This window comes from Kogia breviceps, chromosome 9 (assembly GCF_026419965.1).
Source record: "Kogia breviceps isolate mKogBre1 chromosome 9, mKogBre1 haplotype 1, whole genome shotgun sequence".
NCBI classification, from domain to species: domain Eukaryota; kingdom Metazoa; phylum Chordata; class Mammalia; order Artiodactyla; family Physeteridae; genus Kogia; species Kogia breviceps.
In genome coordinates, this window is record NC_081318.1 from 94,655,586 (window position 1) to 94,676,184 (window position 20,599).

At 35.4% G+C, this 20,599-nt stretch overlaps 1 protein-coding gene across 1 annotated transcript in view; it reads right to left on the reverse strand.

Annotated features, from left to right (window-relative positions):
• ORC5 (origin recognition complex subunit 5) overlaps positions 1-20,599 on the reverse strand; it is a 72,737-nt gene that overhangs the window by 29,255 nt on the left and 22,883 nt on the right. Inside the window, exons 7-12 of the mRNA XM_059074548.2 lie at positions 18,053-18,101; positions 17,875-17,965; positions 14,463-14,515; positions 11,862-11,974; positions 10,091-10,138; positions 3,641-3,751 (exon numbers count right to left, since the gene is read on the reverse strand). Of these exons, the coding sequence (XP_058930531.1) occupies positions 3,641-3,751; positions 10,091-10,138; positions 11,862-11,974; positions 14,463-14,515; positions 17,875-17,965; positions 18,053-18,101 (465 nt within the window). The remainder of the gene's footprint in view (positions 1-3,640; positions 3,752-10,090; positions 10,139-11,861; positions 11,975-14,462; positions 14,516-17,874; positions 17,966-18,052; positions 18,102-20,599) is intronic.

A 20,599-nucleotide genomic window follows, 5' to 3' on the forward strand; every position in this document is an offset into this window, starting at 1 on the left:
AATAATTATTTAACTGGTAAATGAAGCTATAAAGTAACACATTACTGTAAAGCAAATCCTTAAAACTGTTGCAGTTGGACAAAATGAATAGAAAAATAATACTTTACCATCTCATATAGACATATTATAATCAATAAAAAGCAATTTGGTTCCAGGTAGAAAATACTCATGCAAAACAATTCCTTACCAATTTTATTTACATTTTCATGCAAGTGTAAAAGTGTGAGCATGCGCACATAACATTAAATATCTTCAGGCAAATTTGTTTTGCAAATAAACTAATGTGTTAAATTAACAAACAGCTCTCTCTAAATATCAAAGACAATATTAACAAGTAAAGCTAGGTTTTCCTGCTCATTTTAAAGCTAGAATGCAACAATATTGCCATCTACTGTTCATATCAAGTACTTCCAATACAAATGTGGTCATATTTTTGTTTTGCACTTAAAAAATTAAGTGTGTACAGGTTAAATACAAATAGTCATTCCTATGGGCAAGAGTACAGTTTTGATGGATAAATAAAAGGAGAAAAATAGAAAAAGTCACTAAGAGATAACGGGAAGAAAAAATATAAGGCATGGGGCTTCCCTGGTGGCACAGTGGTTGAGTCCGCCTGCCGATGCAGGGGACACGGGTTCGTGCCCCGGTCCGCGAAGATCCCACATGCCACGGAGCAGCTGGGCCCGTGAGCCATGGCTGCTGAGCCTGTGCGTCCGGAGCCTGTGCTCCGCAACGGGAGAGGCCACAAAAGGCACGTGGGAGAAATACCTTTCTTTTGGATGCAATTTCTGCCACATTTTGTTCTTAAACATGGTATACGTTACCTGATTTTCTTTGATACTCTACTGACCAAACAAAAGTAAAGGTAAACTTCCTAGGGCTAGTTATACAGTCACCCCTTGGTATCTGCTGGGGATTGGTTCCAGGATACCACCCACCACCCCTCCATACCAAAACCGGAGGACGCTCAAGTCCCTTATATAAAACAAATTAGTATTTGCACATAACCTATGCACATCCTCCCATACACTTAAACCTTCTCTAGATTACCTATAGTACCTACTACAATGTAAATGTTATGTAAATAGTTGTAAATGCTATGTAAATAGTTGCCAGTGAGGCAAATTCAAGTTTTGCTTTTTTGAACTTTCTGGATTTTTTTTTCCTAAATATTTTCAATCTTTGGTTGGTTGAAACTGTGGATGCAGAACCTACGGATATGGAGGGATGACTAACTATCCCTTGGTACCACCACCCCCCGCCCCACCTTTGTATCCCAAATGAAATCACTGAGATCAAGTCCTAAATGATTTCTCATCAAATAAACATAAGTTCATTTAAAGCAGTGTTTTAAATATACAATATTTATCATTTGATTACTGCTAGTTAGAAGAGATAAAGAATAAAAAGACTGAGGTTGTTAACATTGAAAAGAATTTAGCTTCATTAAAACATAAAGATACATTTGGGGCTAAATTGTTTAATTACAACATTACAGGCATTATTGAAAACGAAGACGGGTGACATTGTTCATCTATAATCAAAGCCTCAGAGTAGCTAGGAGATTTCTAAATCTCTAAATATTTTTGATTGTCCATCCCTATAAACCTAGACCTGCTGCTAGGAAATGCTCTACCAATGTTAGGTACAATATGTAAGGTGTGACATGTGGTGGTGGCAGTATTAGTACTAGATCAGAACTACAATGACTGCTACTACTGCTACAGTACAACCCCACTTACTTTCAACTAATCTGGTGTGACACTTCACAACTGTGTCTTCCTTTTTTTTCCTAGTCCCACACCTTTGGTCATATTATCCTCCCTCTTAGAGCTCTATAAATTCTATCCATTGGAAACAAGATGTCAGCTAATTTTACTATTATTTTTATTTACTCATTTTTGTACAACAAACATGTTGTATATAAATTAGAAATATTTAAAGAAAAAAATCCCACTGATTCTCTATAGCCCGGCCCCATTTTTCACCTTTTCTGTGATACCTTCAAGTTCTCTCCTCTTGTCCAATCCAGAAGTGATCTCTTTCTACTCTAAACTTCCCAGCAGCACTATCTAGCATTCACGTACAGCCTTACAATATTACTTCTATGTTCATGTTTTTTTATCCCCCCCCCAGAATAAATTATAAGCTCTCTGGAAGAAAGAAATGCACATTTATTATCCTTCTTTGTGTCTCCCACAAACATAATTTTCGGGCACCCAAGAAATATTAATCACATGTGATACAAACACCTTTCTGCTCTGTTTAGAAGCACTGTCTCCTTCACTTCCCTAGGCTTTAATTCTCAAAGATTTACTCACTTTGTCATAGTGGGAAAATCACTTAATCTCTCTGAGGCTCAATTCCTTACAATAAAGATCATAATACCTGATGTCTATTTCACAGTTATTGCCACAGCAAAAACAAAACAAAAACCTCACATGTTATATGTAGAAAGCTACTAATAAAATGCACAGTTTGACTAAAAATTAATATTAGACAAAAGCATTTAAATATATATACATACATGCATACACACACACAGACAGCAAAAAAAAATCCCTGTAATACAGATTAAAACTGAATTAGATTTTTAAAACTATCAGCATTAGGGCTACCATTCACCTACCCATCTAGCTAGTTATTTACATAACCTAATAACTCACTAGACTACCATTCTTCAAAAATGTAATAAATGTAGACATGATTTTCTATAAAGTTGACTCATAAAAATTATCTAACTTTAATGTTGAGCACATTGAGAACATAGCTATTTTTGGTCCCCAAAGACTTCTTTAAATGAAGAATCAAAAGTTACTATCACGCATTAGATTAAAAAGTCTAATATCCATTCAGGAACCAAATTTATTTGAAGTGAATTTAAATGTAATGCTATTATTTACATGTTTTTCAACCTAAAAACATATACATAAAATAAAATGCTTACTGAAACATCTGGGGTGACTTTGCTTTTCAATAAATACTAGTTACATCATTTGGTTTTTCTTCTATCCATTCATACCATGTGCTAAGTGCTGTTTTTCTGGACCATTTAAGAAATCTACTGTGACTGTATTTTTAACAAATAGGTTTTTCTTAAATGTCACCTGAAAAAAGAACCTTAGCTACTTTAAAAGTGTCTTATTTCCTATTTTTATGCTACTGCTGCCATCTAGTGAAAATTTTAAGAACTTAATCATTTTGGAAAATATCAATATATCATTTTTTTTTAAATGCATACTGTCAACCTGCAAAGTATATATATGAGGAATAAGAATATTATGGATTATTTTCTTATAAGTACATTTCTAAATTTTTTCATTATGAAGCCACTTTTTTATTTAATCAGAAAGATAATTATAATCATTTAAAAATTCCTTTATTGAAAAAAGAAAAAGACCAGAAACAAGAAGTTGTTTCTGTCATCAAAGTATACCTTTAAATATATGCAATGCAGTAACACCCTCGAAAATTGTATATTTGGAATTTCAATTACTTACCAAGGACGTTGTTCATTATATAGTTAAATTAGTAACATATGCTGACCAAAAATCTAAATGCCTGGAACTCTACTGATCAGATTACCTGAAGAATTCCATAAAGGTTAAGATGATACATAGTAAACGATCATTAACGTTACCTGGGAGAAGATATTTGCTGTTGGAGCAACTCTGCTATCCACAATACTATATAATATTGCTAGTAATCTGTCTAGTGGAAACGATTTTGGTCCGAGGAGATGATTGCTTGTCTATAAGAAAAAAAGATCATAGATTTTCTTCTTACAGCAGAACACTCACTTTCTGTACTATAAATTCCAATAACAACATATTTACATTGTATATAGTTCCCCAAAGAGGCTAATAAATCTAACTTGCAATCTCTAAGTTAAAACTTCACCTGATATGATCATGATTTATCTTTCAACATTTTCTTCAAGATGTTCTGATTTACATCAACAAATATTACAGGACTCACAAGTTACCCAGTCTAGGCCCGAACATCACCCCTATTTTGCTGTTGTAACCAGATGTTAAGTGACTTAGCCAAGTCATTTGTCAAGACAGTGTACAACCAACACAAGGGTCTAGGCCCTAACCCCTAGACTAGAACTTACTACTAACTCCTCACCATTCCTCTTTGTGCCACTGCCTGAAAAATGTATTTGTTCAACATTAATAGTTCTAAAAAGATCAGTTATAGTAAATACTAGCTTAGAAAATGAATGCAGTGTTTCACAGTGTGTGAATAAGCTGTCAGTCAGAAACAATGTAAAATTAAAAATTTTTAAGATTGTAAAATGTTCATACTTGTCTACATAGTCAATGGTACAATTACTTGTCATTAGAAAACTGCAGTGCTCAAGGGTCTATAGATAATTCTATTAGATAATTTTAGTAGCAATGTAATAATTTAAGTACTCTATATGAGCAAGGGCAAATAAAATGAGAAGCTTCATTTACGAGCATGGGAATAACTATTTCTTTAAAAGAATGACTGTAAGTAAAAAGCTACTCAGAATTACAAAATGAAGTAGTTACCTCAGCTATTTATATCTAAAACTTAGTTTAGAAATCATTTTCCAGGTCTCAAAGTTTATATGCTTTTCTTATTAAATACTTCAAACATTTAGAAAAGAGATTAATAAATACCAATGCAACCACCCAATTTTATCACATCCAAACACTATGCAATTTGTGCAATAAAAGCATTAGATCACATTACAAACTGAAGCCCCCTTGCATCCCTCCCACATACCACTCTCCCCTTCCCTCCCTAGAAGGAACCACCATCCAGAATTTGGTGTTTTTATCATTTTCATGACAATTTTTTAACTACTACTGCTATATATGTGTCCATAAACAATATACAGCATTGTTTGCATTATCTAATATCTCAAATAAATGATTATCATTTTGGACATAGCACTCTACCAAACTGCTTTTTTCCTTCAACATTATGTTTTTGAGATTTATTCATTTTGATACATGTAGCTCTAATCCATTTTTAAATTACCCTACAGAATTCCATTTCATGACAAATCACTGTCTACCCTAAAAAATTAATCCCTATAATTCATCACAAAGAATACTGTCATGGCCAATCGTGTACATTTCTCCTTGCACACATGTGTGAACTTCTCTGTGGGACTGCTCGATTAAAGTAGGGGGCAGAGAATGCTATGTGTTCATCAACACTGCTTCTTCCTGGGCACGTAGGAAGACTACATGTCTCAGTCTCTCCTGCAGTGAGACGAACGCCATCTGATTGAGTTCTGGCCAACAGAATATGGGTGGCAGCGATGTGAGCTACTACCAAACCTGGCCTTTCAAACCACTGGATCCTTTAGTCTTCTTTACCTTTGGTGACAACTTAAGAGGCCACCATGTTTCACTTGACATCACTATACCACCACAAAAAAGGCCCACATAACTCATATCCAACTGTGTCGTGAGCAATATATATATATATACATATGAGCAATACATAACTTTTATGTTAAGTCACTGAGGGTTAGGGAGTTTGTTTTTCACTACACCACTGTCCAACCTATCCTGACCAATGTAAAGTACTTTCACATATTAACTTTATTAGATATGACCAACCTGCAGAACACGCAGGCTCTTATTCTTCCATATTATCACCAACATCAGACATTTTTTTAGTTTTGCCAATCTCTGAGTGTAAAATAATACCTCAGTGTTGTTTAAAGTTGCATTTCTCTCATTAGCGAATGAGGGTGATAATCATGTTACGTTTGTTAGACATTTCCAGTTCCTTTTTGTATCGTTTACCCATTTGTCTACTGAATTTTTGCCTTCTTATTAGTTTGTATGAGCTTTAAAAATCCTAGATACTAATCATTATCAGGTGTAAGAGTTAAAGAACAGTGGTTAAACACCCTGGTAGGCTTTGGATTCAGAAAGTCCTGGAATTGGATGCTGGTTCTACCATATTAACTATGTATTCTTGGGCAAGTTACTAAATTTCTCTTTAATATTCAGTTTCCTCATCTAGAAAATAAGGATAATGATAGCAACTACATTTATTAGGTCATTGTGAGAATTAAGTAAGATCATATGTGGAGCTTAACAGTGTTTGGCTTATACTGCTCAACAGCTTTTATTATCATCATCATCATATACTTGTTTATACGTATTTTCTTTTCTACACAAATGCCTTGAAAACAGATGTTTTATTTGCCTTCTTCATCCCTAGAACTTGGGATTGTTAGTTAAATAAATGAATGGATGAAAGGATAATGAATGAAATGGTATTAGAGGGAAGAAAGAAAAAAAATAAAGGTAAATGTTGAGCTATCTAAATGGAACTGGTGTCCTTGTCCTCATTAACACTTAGCAGTGACTTGAGGTTAGTAAAAATTACCGAATTCCTGAAGTGTTGGGAATAAAGCGGGAGGCAATTCAGGCTGAGAATCACACTGTGAAATGCTGCTGACACTTTTCTGATTTTCACTTTTTATTTTGTGATTAGAAAACACATTTCCAATTTAAAATTAAAGTGTTCTAGTGCCATGGAGGGCATATGACATTTATCTTCTTCACAGAACTGATTTTGCATGCTATAAATGCAAACTGGCTTCCCACCTAGAGAGAAAGTCAAAGTGTGAGAAATACCTCACTAGATTCGCTACAGCTTATTAGACAGAATGAAAGTCTGTACGCATGGAAGAAATAGCGAAAAAAGAAACCAAATAAATGAGATAAAATAGAATGAAAACTGGTATCAAGTCAAACCAAGAAAAACAGAGATGGGAAAATAAACTTAGAGTTATAGATATTTATACCAGAAAAATGAAAACTAGGAACAATTAAAAGAAGTTTAATTGTGGGGAATGGGACTATGAGTGAGGAAAGGAAAAATGCTGTTTTTCACATAAACTAAGTGGCAGATAATCTGGTATCACATACATGCATTAGGTGAATTGAAAAGCAAAATCTTAAAAAACGAGTGTCAACTGAGGATATACAGAGAAAGATAATTATACAACTGAAGATACATAACAGATTTAAAACAACTGTTATGATTATTATTCATGTGGTTTGCTTTTAATGTTTGATGCCCTAATTGAGAGCTTCATGAGAACAGACAATGGTTATTTTGTTCTCCACTATGTCCATAGCATCTAGTAGCGTGCATGGCTTAGAGTAAGCATTCAATAAGATTTCAAAAAGAGAGGGAACAAAAATACAAAGAAACTACAAAGTGTACACAGATTTTAGTAACTAAGCTCAGATTTTAAAATGACATGAACCAAAGACAAAAGAGGCTAACACAAAAGTCAAATCTATTAAGAATAACATCAGAAGAACTAGAGCTCACCTAGGACTAAAGAGAACTTCACAGTGTCTTTGCTCATATGGTTCCCTCTGTCAACTGTCTTCCTAAAACTTGTACAAATCCACTCATTCCACAAGGATGGTCTAAAGTGCCAGCTCTTTCACAGTCCTCACTGATCAGCACTCATCTATCTCCCTCTTCAACATTCTTAAATAATTTTCTCTGTCTAAAGAATAAGGCCTAAAATTCTTAGCTTTATGTTCATTCTTTGATTTCCTTCTTTCATTCATTCAAGTTATTCATTTGTGCAATAAACACCCACCAATTACCACCAAGTGCTGAGATTACAGAGGTGAAGAGATGGGCTTTCTTCCCTTAACTGGTGAGTAAGGAAATTCCTCCACAGTTTGGCCTTAACTGATTTTTCTCTGAAGCTCACCATACACTCCAGCCAATTTTATTTTGTTATTTCTTGTATAAACCTTACACTATCTTACCCGTTTCTTGGCTCAAATCATTTCCTCAACTAAAATGTCTTCTCCTCCCATCTTTGCATATCTAATCCTTACCATTCCTGAGTGCCCACTCCTTCCCTCCCTACCTCAGCCAGAAGTAATCTCTCCTCCTACCCATCCTTTATGACCCAAAGCAGCTACATACATAAGAAAGAGGGTACAGGGACTTCCCTGGTGGCACAGTGGTTAAGAATCCGCCTGCCAGTGCAGGGAACACGGGTTCGAGCCCTGGTCCGGGAAGATCCCACATGCCGCGGAGCAACTAAGCCCATGCGCCACAACTACTGAGCCTGCGTTCTAGAGCCTGCGAGCCACAACTACTGAGCCTGCGAGCCACAACCACTGAAGCCCACGCACTGCAACGAAGAGTAGCCCCCACTCACCACAACTAGAGAAAGCCCGTGCGCAGCAAATGAAGAGCCAATGCGGCCAAAAATAAATAATAAATAAAATAAATGAATTAAAAAAAAAAAAAAGAGGGTACAAAATCAATGATCTGCCTATAGTGGAGCGCCTAATCAAAGATGTCTCAGTGAAAGGGCATACTAGAAAAGTCTTTCCATGCCAAGCAAATGGATTTGGTGAGGAAATCTGCCTGCCAAACTCTAGCTCTGTGTGAATGGGAGAAAAAAGGCTTCCCTGAGACTTTTAACTAGAAGCCAGAGCTAATGCTGATGTGGGGGCAGAATTCACAATAGCTTTGTGGTCTGCAAGTCCCCAGGCTGAGAACTGAATTTCAAATGATCCCAGGTTATCGGTGTTCACAAGTGCTTGCAGAGAAGTATGCGTAAAACCTTTCAAAGGAACACATCTCAGGCCTCAAAAATTCAAAGATTAAGTTCAGCCAACAATTAAAAATAATAAAATGTTCAGGAAACAAGACATTATGTGCACAAGTCAGCAAAAATAGAAAATGTGGAATTAGACTAACAAGGACTTCTAACACTGAAATACAAGACAGAATATTAAATAGGTTTTTTTATGTTAAGGAAAAATATGACTAGGAAAAATATTAAAGTGATCAGATAGACTTGAAATGAACCAGTAAAACTTCCGAAGATTACATATAACATTACTGAAATTACAAAATTGATGTAAATAGCAGATCAGACAAAGGTGAAGAGAAAATAAGAACAGAGAACTGAAGAAATTACCCAGAATATAGCATACAGAGATGAAAGGGAATGAAGAATATAAAGACTTAAGAAACACAGATGGTAGAGTGAAAAGGTCTCTCATAAGCCTAACCAGTGTCTCAGGAAAACATGTCAGAGAGAATGGAGGAGAGGCAATGTTTGAAAAGTTAATGACTGAGAATTTACCAGAATTAAATAAAGGCATCATTATTCAAATTTAGGAAGCAAAACTAACACCAAGTAAAAAGAAATTCAATCCCAGATACACTACAGAGAAACTGTAAGAAGACTAAAGTAAAAGAAAAAACCTTGAAAGCAGCCAGAGAAAACAGAGGAATGACAGGAATAAGAGACTCACAGCAGTTTCTTTTAGCAGTAATAAAGCTAGAAGACAGTAAACCAATGTCCTCAATTCAGAAGTGTATACTGAGCAGAAGTGCTTTTAACAATGAGAGTAAGAAACAAAACTCACAGCTTCTAGAGTGCAAAGTCTACAGTTCTAACTTCTCTATCTTCTGCCAGGAGAAACCGCAGTGGTTAAGATGTACAAGAAAGTTGAACAGTCTAAATGCTCCTTTTGGAAATTTAAACTCGCCTCACACCCCTATCTTCAAAGTTGCTTAGTGCTTCTAATTCCTAAGCTTTCCCAGATTCCTTGGGTCAAATCAGCTTGTTTTGGGCATTAGGTTTCAGCCTTCTCTGATGTGCTTAGTCACTGACATATCTATCTACTAGTCAATTCCAAATTTTATAGATCTCTCATCTGCTTAGTCCTTATTAGTTTAACCTTTTAAATTTCTTCAATGCCATCTCTGTGGTGTTTCGAAGGGGAAAAGAGGAAACTAAGCTATATTTAATAAAAAATTCCAGGGTGACCTTCTTCATCTATTAATTCACTAGAAAAATTTTGTCAACTCCCTTTTATCTCTAGAACCAGCTCACCTGAATTGTGCCTCCTCAATCACTGTATCCAACATAACAAAATACTACTACAGCATTATGATGGTACCATATCAATACAAGTAACTTCTTACATCCAAATGACTATGTAAATGCATACAATTATGCATTTACCTACTTCCTATAATAGTCTAAATTTGTCAGTTTTTCCCATTAAAGAAATTACAACATAAATACCTTTTCGTGTTTCTTTAGAAAGTTGGTTTTCTTGATTTTCCCATGATGCTGCAATTAAGCAAAATAATTTTTAAGATGAAAGATAGTACTCCACAAAACCAGAAAGCATAATTTGTTTAAAACATGACACACATAAGAGTAACTTATGTATCTTAGGCTTTTTTATTTTATTCTATTTATCACCTAAAACATCACCCTAAAATAACAACATATTTTAGGCTTTTTAAATCAATTTTGATTGTATACAGATTACTTGTGCATGTAAAGAAATAGGTTTCAAAATAAAAGTGATATTTCCTAAAAGAACTTATATTGATTTATTACAGCACATTTATTTCTAAAAAAAAAAACTTCCAAAGGTAAATGGGTTTTCAGTTCATTCTGTAAGGCAGGCTGTCAATTCGCATAAAATTGAGAGCATTTAGTTAAGCACTTGGGATTCAATAGTAGGGAAAAAATACAGATGCAGTCCTTGCCCTCTTGAAACCAAAGACTAGTGGTAGAGATAGGCAAAAAATAAAGACAAAAATGTACTATATTTAATAATAAATCAAACTGCATATTATTTGTTTTCAAGAAGAAAATTCTAAAATGAGATATCTCCAACTAATATACATGCAGAGAGCCTCCTGAATGTTCTGGATAATGATGTATGGAGTACATTATACTATAGTAGGAGCTTCAGAACAATAAAAGAGTCACTACCCTTAAAATCATTCCCATCTCTCATATTTTTAACAAAACCTTAGTTACATTTTTTTAAATGTAGAATTATTAACCTAAGGTATACCTGAACTCTTCTGTGAAACTACCTACTTCACCCATTCAGGCTGTGATCTTAAAGTGAGAAGTCAAAAATAAATGATTAAAGGGGGAAAAATAAAAGAATAGGTGGAATTTAAGCATGTAGAGATGGAGAGGAAGGAATTCTAGATGGAGAAACCAATGTAAACAAAAGCTTGGGGAGTTAGGAGGAAAAACAGCTAAGTTCTAGAAACAGAAAAGTTCAATTTGAATTTTTTTTAATTAATCAGCTTGTAACTGGACTTGCTTAGGATGTGTAGCAAAATATATCTGGTTGCAAGGATAATTTTCATCCACTTGACATAATGCCTTGCTAAGAGAGAGCGAGTGGTTATAGGGAGAAAACCACACAGAGCACCTGAGTTCATTCTGGAGGAGAGGTGGTGTTTGCTTAGGTGGAAGGTGATTGAGGTAATGGCTCATGCATCCTAAAGAAACCCTTTTGGGAAGTTTAAGTGTGAGGAATGCTCCATTGATGGATAAAATTCTGAGGGCCTCTAGATTTTATTATCAACATTCATTTCAGGAATATTGGTTTTTGCTGTCATTTTCAGACTAATTTGTCTTTCAAAATTCAGCAAGCAATGCTACCCCCTCCATGAAGCCTTCTTTCCTCAACATTTCCCTGCAAGTTGTTTATCATATCATGCTTACTAGACACTAATACCACCTCTTTTTAGCCTGTCTGCTCCACAACTGTCCCCACCCCAAAAGTGGAACTCACTCACCCCCAATATCCTAAAGAAAGTTCTCAAATAACATTGTTGACTGGCAAAGGTAAAGTGAGAAATAAAGAATAAATGATTAAAGGAAAATAAACAAACAAAATCTTTAAAGAATGAGTCCTAAATACATATTTAGGAATCTCATATTCTAATCTCTATCCCTTACAAATTTACAGGTGTTGAGGAATTTCAAACTATTCCCTAGATCTGCAAAAATAAAGTGGAAAAGAAATAATGATTACCTTAAGGAAAAACCTTTTGTCAGTTCTTGCTGGATTATAAGAAGCGAGGTACGCAGCAATGAGAATAAACTTAGAGTAATATGGAAGTTCCACGTGAGTATATGCCGAGAGACCTAGACAACAAAATACTTTTATGAGGGTATTTAACAGGTTACCATTAGATTTTAAGTATCTCTTACCTTTTCTCACTTATCTTTTGATTTCCATATGGTACCCTCTAGTCAGAAGATTTTAAAGTGCCCTGAGCTTAAAGTGCCATGATAATGGTGGTGGTGGGAGAAACATTATTATTAATGATATGCTCTGCTCATTCTGTTATTTTTGTTTGGCTCCGCCTCTTCTAAAGACCTGCCCTTCAAAGCCACACTCTCCATTAAACCTTCCCTGATGCTCCCCCACCACACCAAGAGAAAATTTGTCTCTACTGTGAATTCCTACTTCGTGTATCTTACTTACAGTCCACATAACTTTATACCTTATATAAAGAATTAATTAAACATAAGTGATATTTCTTACTAAGCTACAGTGTTCACTGAAGGAGCCAAGTCTAATGTTTTTTTGTATCCCTACAGTACCTTGTACAAAGGAAATAACTAAATGAATGAATAAATAAAACAACAGTCAGTCAAGCAGCAATGATTTTTATGGGAAGGGAAAAAGGAATCTGATATTTACTGAAATATCTAGTATGTGTAAGACACTGTGCTAGGTGCTTTCCTTAAGCATCTCTGAATCTCTGCAGTAACTTAAAAGTAGATATTTTTTGGGCTTCCCTGGTGGCGCAGTGGTTGAGAGTCCGCCTGCCAATGCAGGGGACATGGGTTCGTTCCCTGGTCTGGGAAGATCCCACAAGCCGCAGAGCGGCTGGGCCTGTGAGCCATGGCCACTGAGCCTGCGCGTCCGGAGCCTGTGCTCTGCAACAGGAGAGGCCACAACAGTGAGAGCCCCGTGTACCACCAAAACAACAACAAAAAGTAGATATTCTTTCCATTTTAGATAAAGACACTGAGTTGGGCTCAAGGCCACACAGGCAGCAGAGCAAATTACTGCAGATTTTTTTAAACTCTAGTATCTATTTCTTTCCATTACAACACACAACTGAAAATCACTTGTACGGTACTTCAAGTATTTAAAAACCAAAACAGGGACTTCCCTAGTGGTCCAGTGGTAAAGAATCTGCCTTACAATGCAGGGGACACGGGTTCGATCCCTGGTCAGGGAACTAAGATCCCACATGCTGCAGGGCAACTACCCTGCGCACCACAACTACTGAGCTTGCACGCCTCAACTAGAGAGGCTGCGTGCCGCAAACTACAGAGCTCATGCACTCTGGAACCCAAGCGCCACAACTAGAGAGAGAAAACCCAAGCACCACAACTAGAAAGGAGCCCGCGTGCTGCAATGAAAGATCTCGCATGCTTCAATGGAGATCCCACATTCCACAGCTAATTCCTGGCACTGCCAAAAATAAATAAAATAAACAATAAATAAATCTTTTAAAATAAATAAATAAAATTTAAAAATAAAAACCCAAACGGAATCTCAATACCACTTCATTTCATACCACTTCCCCCACCACTGGCTACTGACCCAACTTTTAAATAAGAGTATTTTAGATAGTTGCTTTACTTTTTTTAAAAGTAAAAGTAAAGTTGACCCATACGGGGTGGGGGAATGTTAGGGGCACAGACACCCCTCTCCTACACAGTAGAAAATCTGCATATAACTTTTGACTCCCCAAAAACTTAACCAGTAATAGCCTACTGTTAACTGGAAGCCTACTGCTAACAGTCAATTAACACATATTTTGTATGTTATATGTATACCTACATATATATTATGCATTCATGGCATACCTAACTTTTTCTTAATTTTTTTGATATTTCTAGGCTATGCAGTTCGTCTGCCAGTTTTTTCAAATTGTTGTATATCTCCAAAAAATTTTCCAATATATTTATTGAAAAAAAATCCGTGTATAAGTGGACCCATTCAGTTCAAATCTGTGTTGTTCAAGGGTCAACTGTAGTTCTGTTGGGATAAACTCAAAGTACGTTTCTTTAAAGAAAACAAAAGCACAAAACTTTCAAAATATAACCAAATGAAATGCATCCCCCAAACTACATTAACATAAAATTGAATTTTATTCTGTAACTCATGAAATACATATATACTGAGACAAAATTAGATATACAATTGATTGTTTTAACACAAGCATTTAAAGAAATATAAACTGCCTGGTTTTCACATGATGTAACCCAACATGTAGAAACTGGTATTCAAACTTCATTTCTTCCTATTGCATTGGTGCATTGCTTAAAAGAAAATCATTAATTAAAATATCATGGTAGGGAATTCCCTGGTGGTCCAGCGGTTAGGACTTGATGCTTTCACTGCTGGGGCCCAGGTTCAATCCCTGGTCAGGGAAACTAAGATCCTGCAAGCTGCGTGGCGCAGGAAAAAAAATAAATCATGGTAGCTTGCAAATTATCTTTTATAACACTACTGACTGATGCTATCTTTAGTGTTAACTTTAGTATCTTGATTATTAGTAATCAATTAAAGAAGTGTCTCTGGTAATTGTCTCAACACCTCCTTTGATACCTTTCAGTTGTCCTGGATCTGTGTCATCTTTCTGTAGTTTTTCCCATTGTGAACTGAAAAAAAAAAAAATGAAAGAGCAATTGAAAACATATAAAATCAATGTACTGGGTCTTCCCTGGTGGCGCAGTCGTTGAGAATCCGCCTGCTGATGCAGGGGACACGGGTTTGTGCCCCGGTCCGGGAAGATCCCACATGCCGCGGAGCGGATGGACCCGTGAGCCATGGCCGCTGAGCCTGCACGTCCGGAGCCAAAAAAAAATCAATGTACTGTACTTAAAACAAAGCCGTAGAAAAACATTTTTATTTGACAAAATACGTTTAATTTCCTTATAAATAAGACAAATAACATCTACATGTTGGTACCTCTACAAAATCATTTAGTGTTTATTAGAAACAATATAAACTTATATATCAATGCCCAGATGTTAAATTTTTTTAAATCTCTTTTCTCCTGATCATAATTCTAAAGCTATCAAAAAGCACCAACAAATAAATAACATCACCTACCACACAATAAAACTCCCAATATTCCAGTTATCATATTAAATACAATTGTTATACACCATTTCTAAACTCCATAACAATTTCTTAAAGTATCATCACATCAGAAAACTGAGGCCCAAAGGTTAAGTTGCCCAAGGACACTCAGCCAGTCAATAACACAAACTCTGCAGGCATTCTACAAGGATTCAGCTCTTAGTTCCACTACCAGGGAACAAGGTTGGAGAACTTTTCATAATTTGTCCAAATTGCTTATAAAAGCTAAAAAACCAACATATATTCCCAATAACAGTTTGTTGAGTGAGCATCTAACCTTCTATAGCTTTATTCTCCTTTTCTTTATTCTGCTTATCCCAATTACTTAATCTCAATTAGAAAATATGAAATATGTGATGATTATTCTTTAATTTAGTAAAAATTTTATTATACACGGGTGAATGGAGGTTGGGGGTAGCAGGGAAAACAGCTGAGTTATTTACTGTGAAGAAATTTCAAATGGACCAGGACGTATCACCAGGTTTAGAATGCCATTTCTCTACTACACTATTGGAGGGTCTCACTGGTCCTTTATGTCATAGTGTGACAAAAAGGTAACTAAGGGCATTATATATGCTATTATTATAAAGGAACAAAAATGCAAACTGCCCTAAATACCAAAATTTTTTTTCAAAAAGACAAAGAAAATAACCACATAGGAAATTCTGCAAATTAATACAATAGTTAATAAAACATATATATTTCCTATCAATAAAATATAAATGGGTGTACCCCATTAAAGAAAATGGTTTTCAGAATGCCTCGGTAAGGCAGGAGGTCAAATTAGCAATGCTTATTTCTGTGTTCTATACCTTTCTGTGAAAGAAACATACTAAAGATTATAAATTAATTGCATATATAAAGATGTTATGTTATATATGCATACTTGTAAAAGAAGATGAGTACAAATCAGAAATTATATATGTGGTTAGGAAAGAAATGAAAGGAATAATGGGGTGTGAGTACTTTTTTTAATAGTTTTAGGTTCTGAATTATTCTGACGCCCTCTTTTACCTGTACAGCAAACAATGTGCCCTTTCTCTTTCTCTTCTTTTCCCATTTTTTAACTTTGTAACTGTGTTATTCCCATCCTGTCAAAGTATGTAACATATACATAGTGTTCTTCTACCCTCGTTCCCATCTTTTCGTTTTGAGCCAAAATTAATCAAATTTGGTGCTCATCACTCCTTTTGCTAAAGTTTCCCCAGTCATCTCCATTGCACCAACACTGTCACTAGTAGACTCTTCAGGAAGTGTTTATGAGTATAGTGTTCCCTGAGTTCTCACATGTTTAAAACTGTTTTTCTATAGCCACGATGCCTGAATGACAGGTTGGCTAGATATAAAATTCCTTGGCTTACACATCCTCTCTCCTTAAGTTTGTTGAAAATGTTGCTCACTTGTTGTCTTGCTTTATTACAGATTCATTTTCCTTTGTAAGTGACATATTTTTGCCTTAATTTCCACCCCTTGCTTCATTCTTCACCACCAAGCCTCCAGGAGATGCCATGTCCTTCCAAATCACCTCTCTGTCTCCCCTCAAAAACAGTACTTTCCCAAATCTGCCTTGTTAATTCTTGTCTACATACTCTTGAAACACTTCCTTTTGATTCTTCAGTGGTCGGTGCTCTAATCCTTCAGGTCTCACTTATTCTCAGTATTATCCCACTCAGGGTTGGACTCTCTTGCTGAGGTGATTCATTTGTATTTCATCACTATAAGTCGACCCCATCCCGTCCCCACTGTCCTCTCCTCTTTTCCTTATAGTCTTTGCTTAACTTTTCACTTCAGCATAAGCCCCAGAGTTGGCTTTGCTGGCTTCAGTTATTTATTTCACTATTTACATATAAACTGAAGTTTACAGTCAGCTCTGTAGACTCCTAGTCATATTGCAGGCAAGGGTTATGAGTGATTTTATTTGCTTTCCTTACTGACCTTGTGGAGAGAACTTGATTTAGGTGGCCAACACTATCCTATGGGAAACTGGAAGTCCTTGTATTACTATGTAAGAGTCACTTTAACAAGCATTCAAATTTTTCTACCTTTAAAAGATCATATCACAAGCTTTTCTATTCTGTGACTTCCAAAAATTCTCATCAATTATTAAAAAGAGGAATAATAATATCTTTGTAATGTTTCTACTTATTCAGAAACTGTTATATTCTTATAATCAGCTAATTAAATCAAGCACAAAGTAGTTATAGAATAAGGTATTCATGAAAGAAAAATGATAACAAAAGTGATTAGAAAGTGAAAAAAGACAAAAACGTTGACGTTTTTAAATTTCCTATGTTGCTTTGTAATGTAGGCTAAACCTAACACCTATAAGGCACTTACTTTATTATTCACAAATCATCTTCACATATATTACTGAAATCTTCTAAGGACTGTTAGAAGAGGGATCCGAGGTCTAGAGGTTTTAGGTGAATTGCTAAGATCTCATAAGGCAGAAAACGGCTAAGCTGGAAATCAAAACTATGTTCTTCTCACCACTCTATGTCTGTGCAACCATGTCTCCTAAGCAGTTTCATTACTATGAAAGTCTAATAACAGACAAATGTAGATTTATGACTTGATTTATACATTTCTTTAATAATCAATGTTTTATTATACCATTCAAATATCTAACATAAATATAAAAAACAAAGCTGAAACTGATTTTCCTGTAGCTTTCCAGATTTTAAAAAATTAGCAATTATTAGAAATATGTCTTGTGTAACATACTGGCTAAAAATTGTTTGTCCTTCCCAAAATAATAAGAAATGATTCAAATCACAAGAGTTTTTTCCCAATGTGAAGAAGGTAAAGGAAAACATGTACACTTCAGTGAATATCCCAAATACAGAAAAAATACATATACTAAATAGAAAATTACCTTGATATTTCCCTGAGATAAACAGTCTGCATGGCTTTTTTCAAATGAGGTTCAATATTTCTCCAGAGTTTGCGAGTATCACGTTCACTTGCTACTCCAAAGAGAGAAAATTTCAATAATTTAGATATTATAGAAACTTCTTTCAAAAGAAATATTATTATAGTAAAATTATAGTTACCTTCTCCTTTAACAACAGGTTCACAATATTTAGGAAAATTAAGTACTGCCTATAAACAAGAAAAAAAAAAGAGAAAAAAGCACTTATCCACCACAATTAGATATTATTTTTCAAGTAAAAATTTTATTAGAATTCAGGCAAATTTATTTCAATATAATTGCTCAAGTAAAATGTTATTATAGTTTATTACTACAACAATAAAACCACAATTATGAATAACAACAGTAAAACAATATGTAAAATATTCCTTAACTGGCTAAATCCTGCCTAATATATCAGCCTCTAGATATAAAGAAATATAACAATTCCCAAAGCGAATTTAAAAGCACATACATAAGGGGCTTCCCTGGTGGCGCAGTGGTTAAGAATCTGCCTGCCAATGCAGGGGACACAGCTTCAAGCCCTGGTCCGGGAAGATTCCACATGCCACAGAGCAACTAAGCCTGTGCGCCACAACTACTGAGCCTGCACTCTAGAGCCCGCAAGCCACTATTGAGCCCACGCGCCTAGAGCCTGTGCTCTGCAACAAGAGAAGCCACTGCAATGAGAAGCCCGTGCACCATAACAAAGAGTAGCCCCCGCTCGCCACAACTAGAGAAAGCCTGCGTGCAGCAACGAAGACCCAACGCAGCCAAAAAATATATTATATTAAAAAAAAGCACATACATAGAAAAGATGTCTAAAAAGAATATTCTGCAGATGATTTATTAAACTCTTAAGAAATATGCCACTTACAAGTTTTAAAACAAATAATAGTATCCATTTGAAGGAAAAAGGATAACATACATTTTTATCCTATGTTCTATAAACTCAGAAAAATAGAACACTATACTATTTTTTCTCCAATGCTTAAAGATCATTTCTTATATTTATTAGTATTACTAGTAGTAGTAAAGACTTAAACCATACTTCAAGCTTCAAGTTTATGAATATGATGTAACAATAACATAAAAAGCTGTAACCTCATCCCTAAATAAAATCATTCCTCAGTGAAACCCAAAGGACTTTATAAAAACCATGTTTAAATTTCACATTTTCTTTTCCTACTAATAGTTTCTCTAAATAATTCCTCCTTCTTGTACCTTATAATCTACTTTGAAATGGCTGCCAGCACAGATCCCCACAGGTTTCAAGGACATCAGTGCTAAGGAGTAGAAGCTACAAGTTATTTCCCAGGAAGCACAATGGATGAGTATTCGCTCCTGACTCCATCTCACACTGAGACCATGCACTGACCCTCGCTCCTTTCTGTAAGCCCCCCTGTTGTCATTTCCCTTGGGCACCAGGAGTCTCAGACATTCAACTTCCAGAGAGATGTTGGTGATGAGCTTGAACTAGAACAGCTTGTCTTCTGTTTTTTCCCTACTCAGAAGATGCTTGAAACGTACAACCAAATCAGAAGAGGCCTAAGGTTTAAAAGTTCCAAAAACATACTAAATGTGAACACAATTTTAAATCGTCATTTTCTCCTACATTCTATCTCAAATACACACTGAATCCCTCTAAGTAATACTTTTCAGAGCAAAGAAAAGAGCAAAGAAAATGTACCAAGAGATATAGAATCTGTTCCTTTGAAAGCAACTGTTTTCTAGCCTTAGATATATTACCATTTTCTGTTACATGGAGATAAGACCTTAAGTATTAATAAAAGGTTCTAAAAGTGAAACCAGATATTCTTGCCTCCTCCTTTTCAGATCCCCACAACTAAAGTAGAAAGGTAAAAATTAAATTAAATATGAAAATTAAAGTAAATACAATTATTTTCCAAACTGCCTATGAATTATAAACAGCTATTCTAATGTTTTTTAAAACTTTTTTTTTGTTTGTTTGTTTTTTTTTTTTTGCGGTATGCGGGCCTCTCACTGTTGTGGCCTCTCCCGTTGCGGAGCACAGGCTCCGGACGCGCAGGCCCAGCGGCCATGGCTCACGGGCTCAGTTGCTCCGCGGCATGTGGGATCCTCCCGGACCAGGGCACGAACCCCTGTCTCCTGCATCGGCAGGCGGATTCTCAACCACTGCGCCACCAGGGAAGCCCTAAAACTTTTTAAAGTAATCTTTTACATAAATATTCAAAGTAATCCCTTATATAAAGATTACTTACTCAAGGTCAGTGGCTAATGAAACACCTATATAAAGCTTCTGACCATATTCAAATTCATCTAGATTCCAGACCACTATCAATACATACATAAACCTGAAAAAAATCTGTTATCAAAAATTAACAAAGATATAAAATTGCTTATTAAGTTTTCACACCACCTTTCCATTAATATTCATTTTAATTTTAATAAAGTTAAAATTTTTCTGCAATTAGAGAAAAGAGAAAGGAGGAAATTTTAAAAACACTCCTAAGGATGTATGAAAAGAAACAACTAAAAATGACTGAAAGGTTTCTGATCAGGTAAAAGTTTGTACTAACCCACAGATGTCTACATTCTTAGGGTGTATTTGCTCCCAAAGGCCATATCCAAATTTTCAGAATAAATTTTCAGCTTCTAGCCTATCTCACACCCTTTCTTCATGGAAAAATATTAAAAGATGTACTTT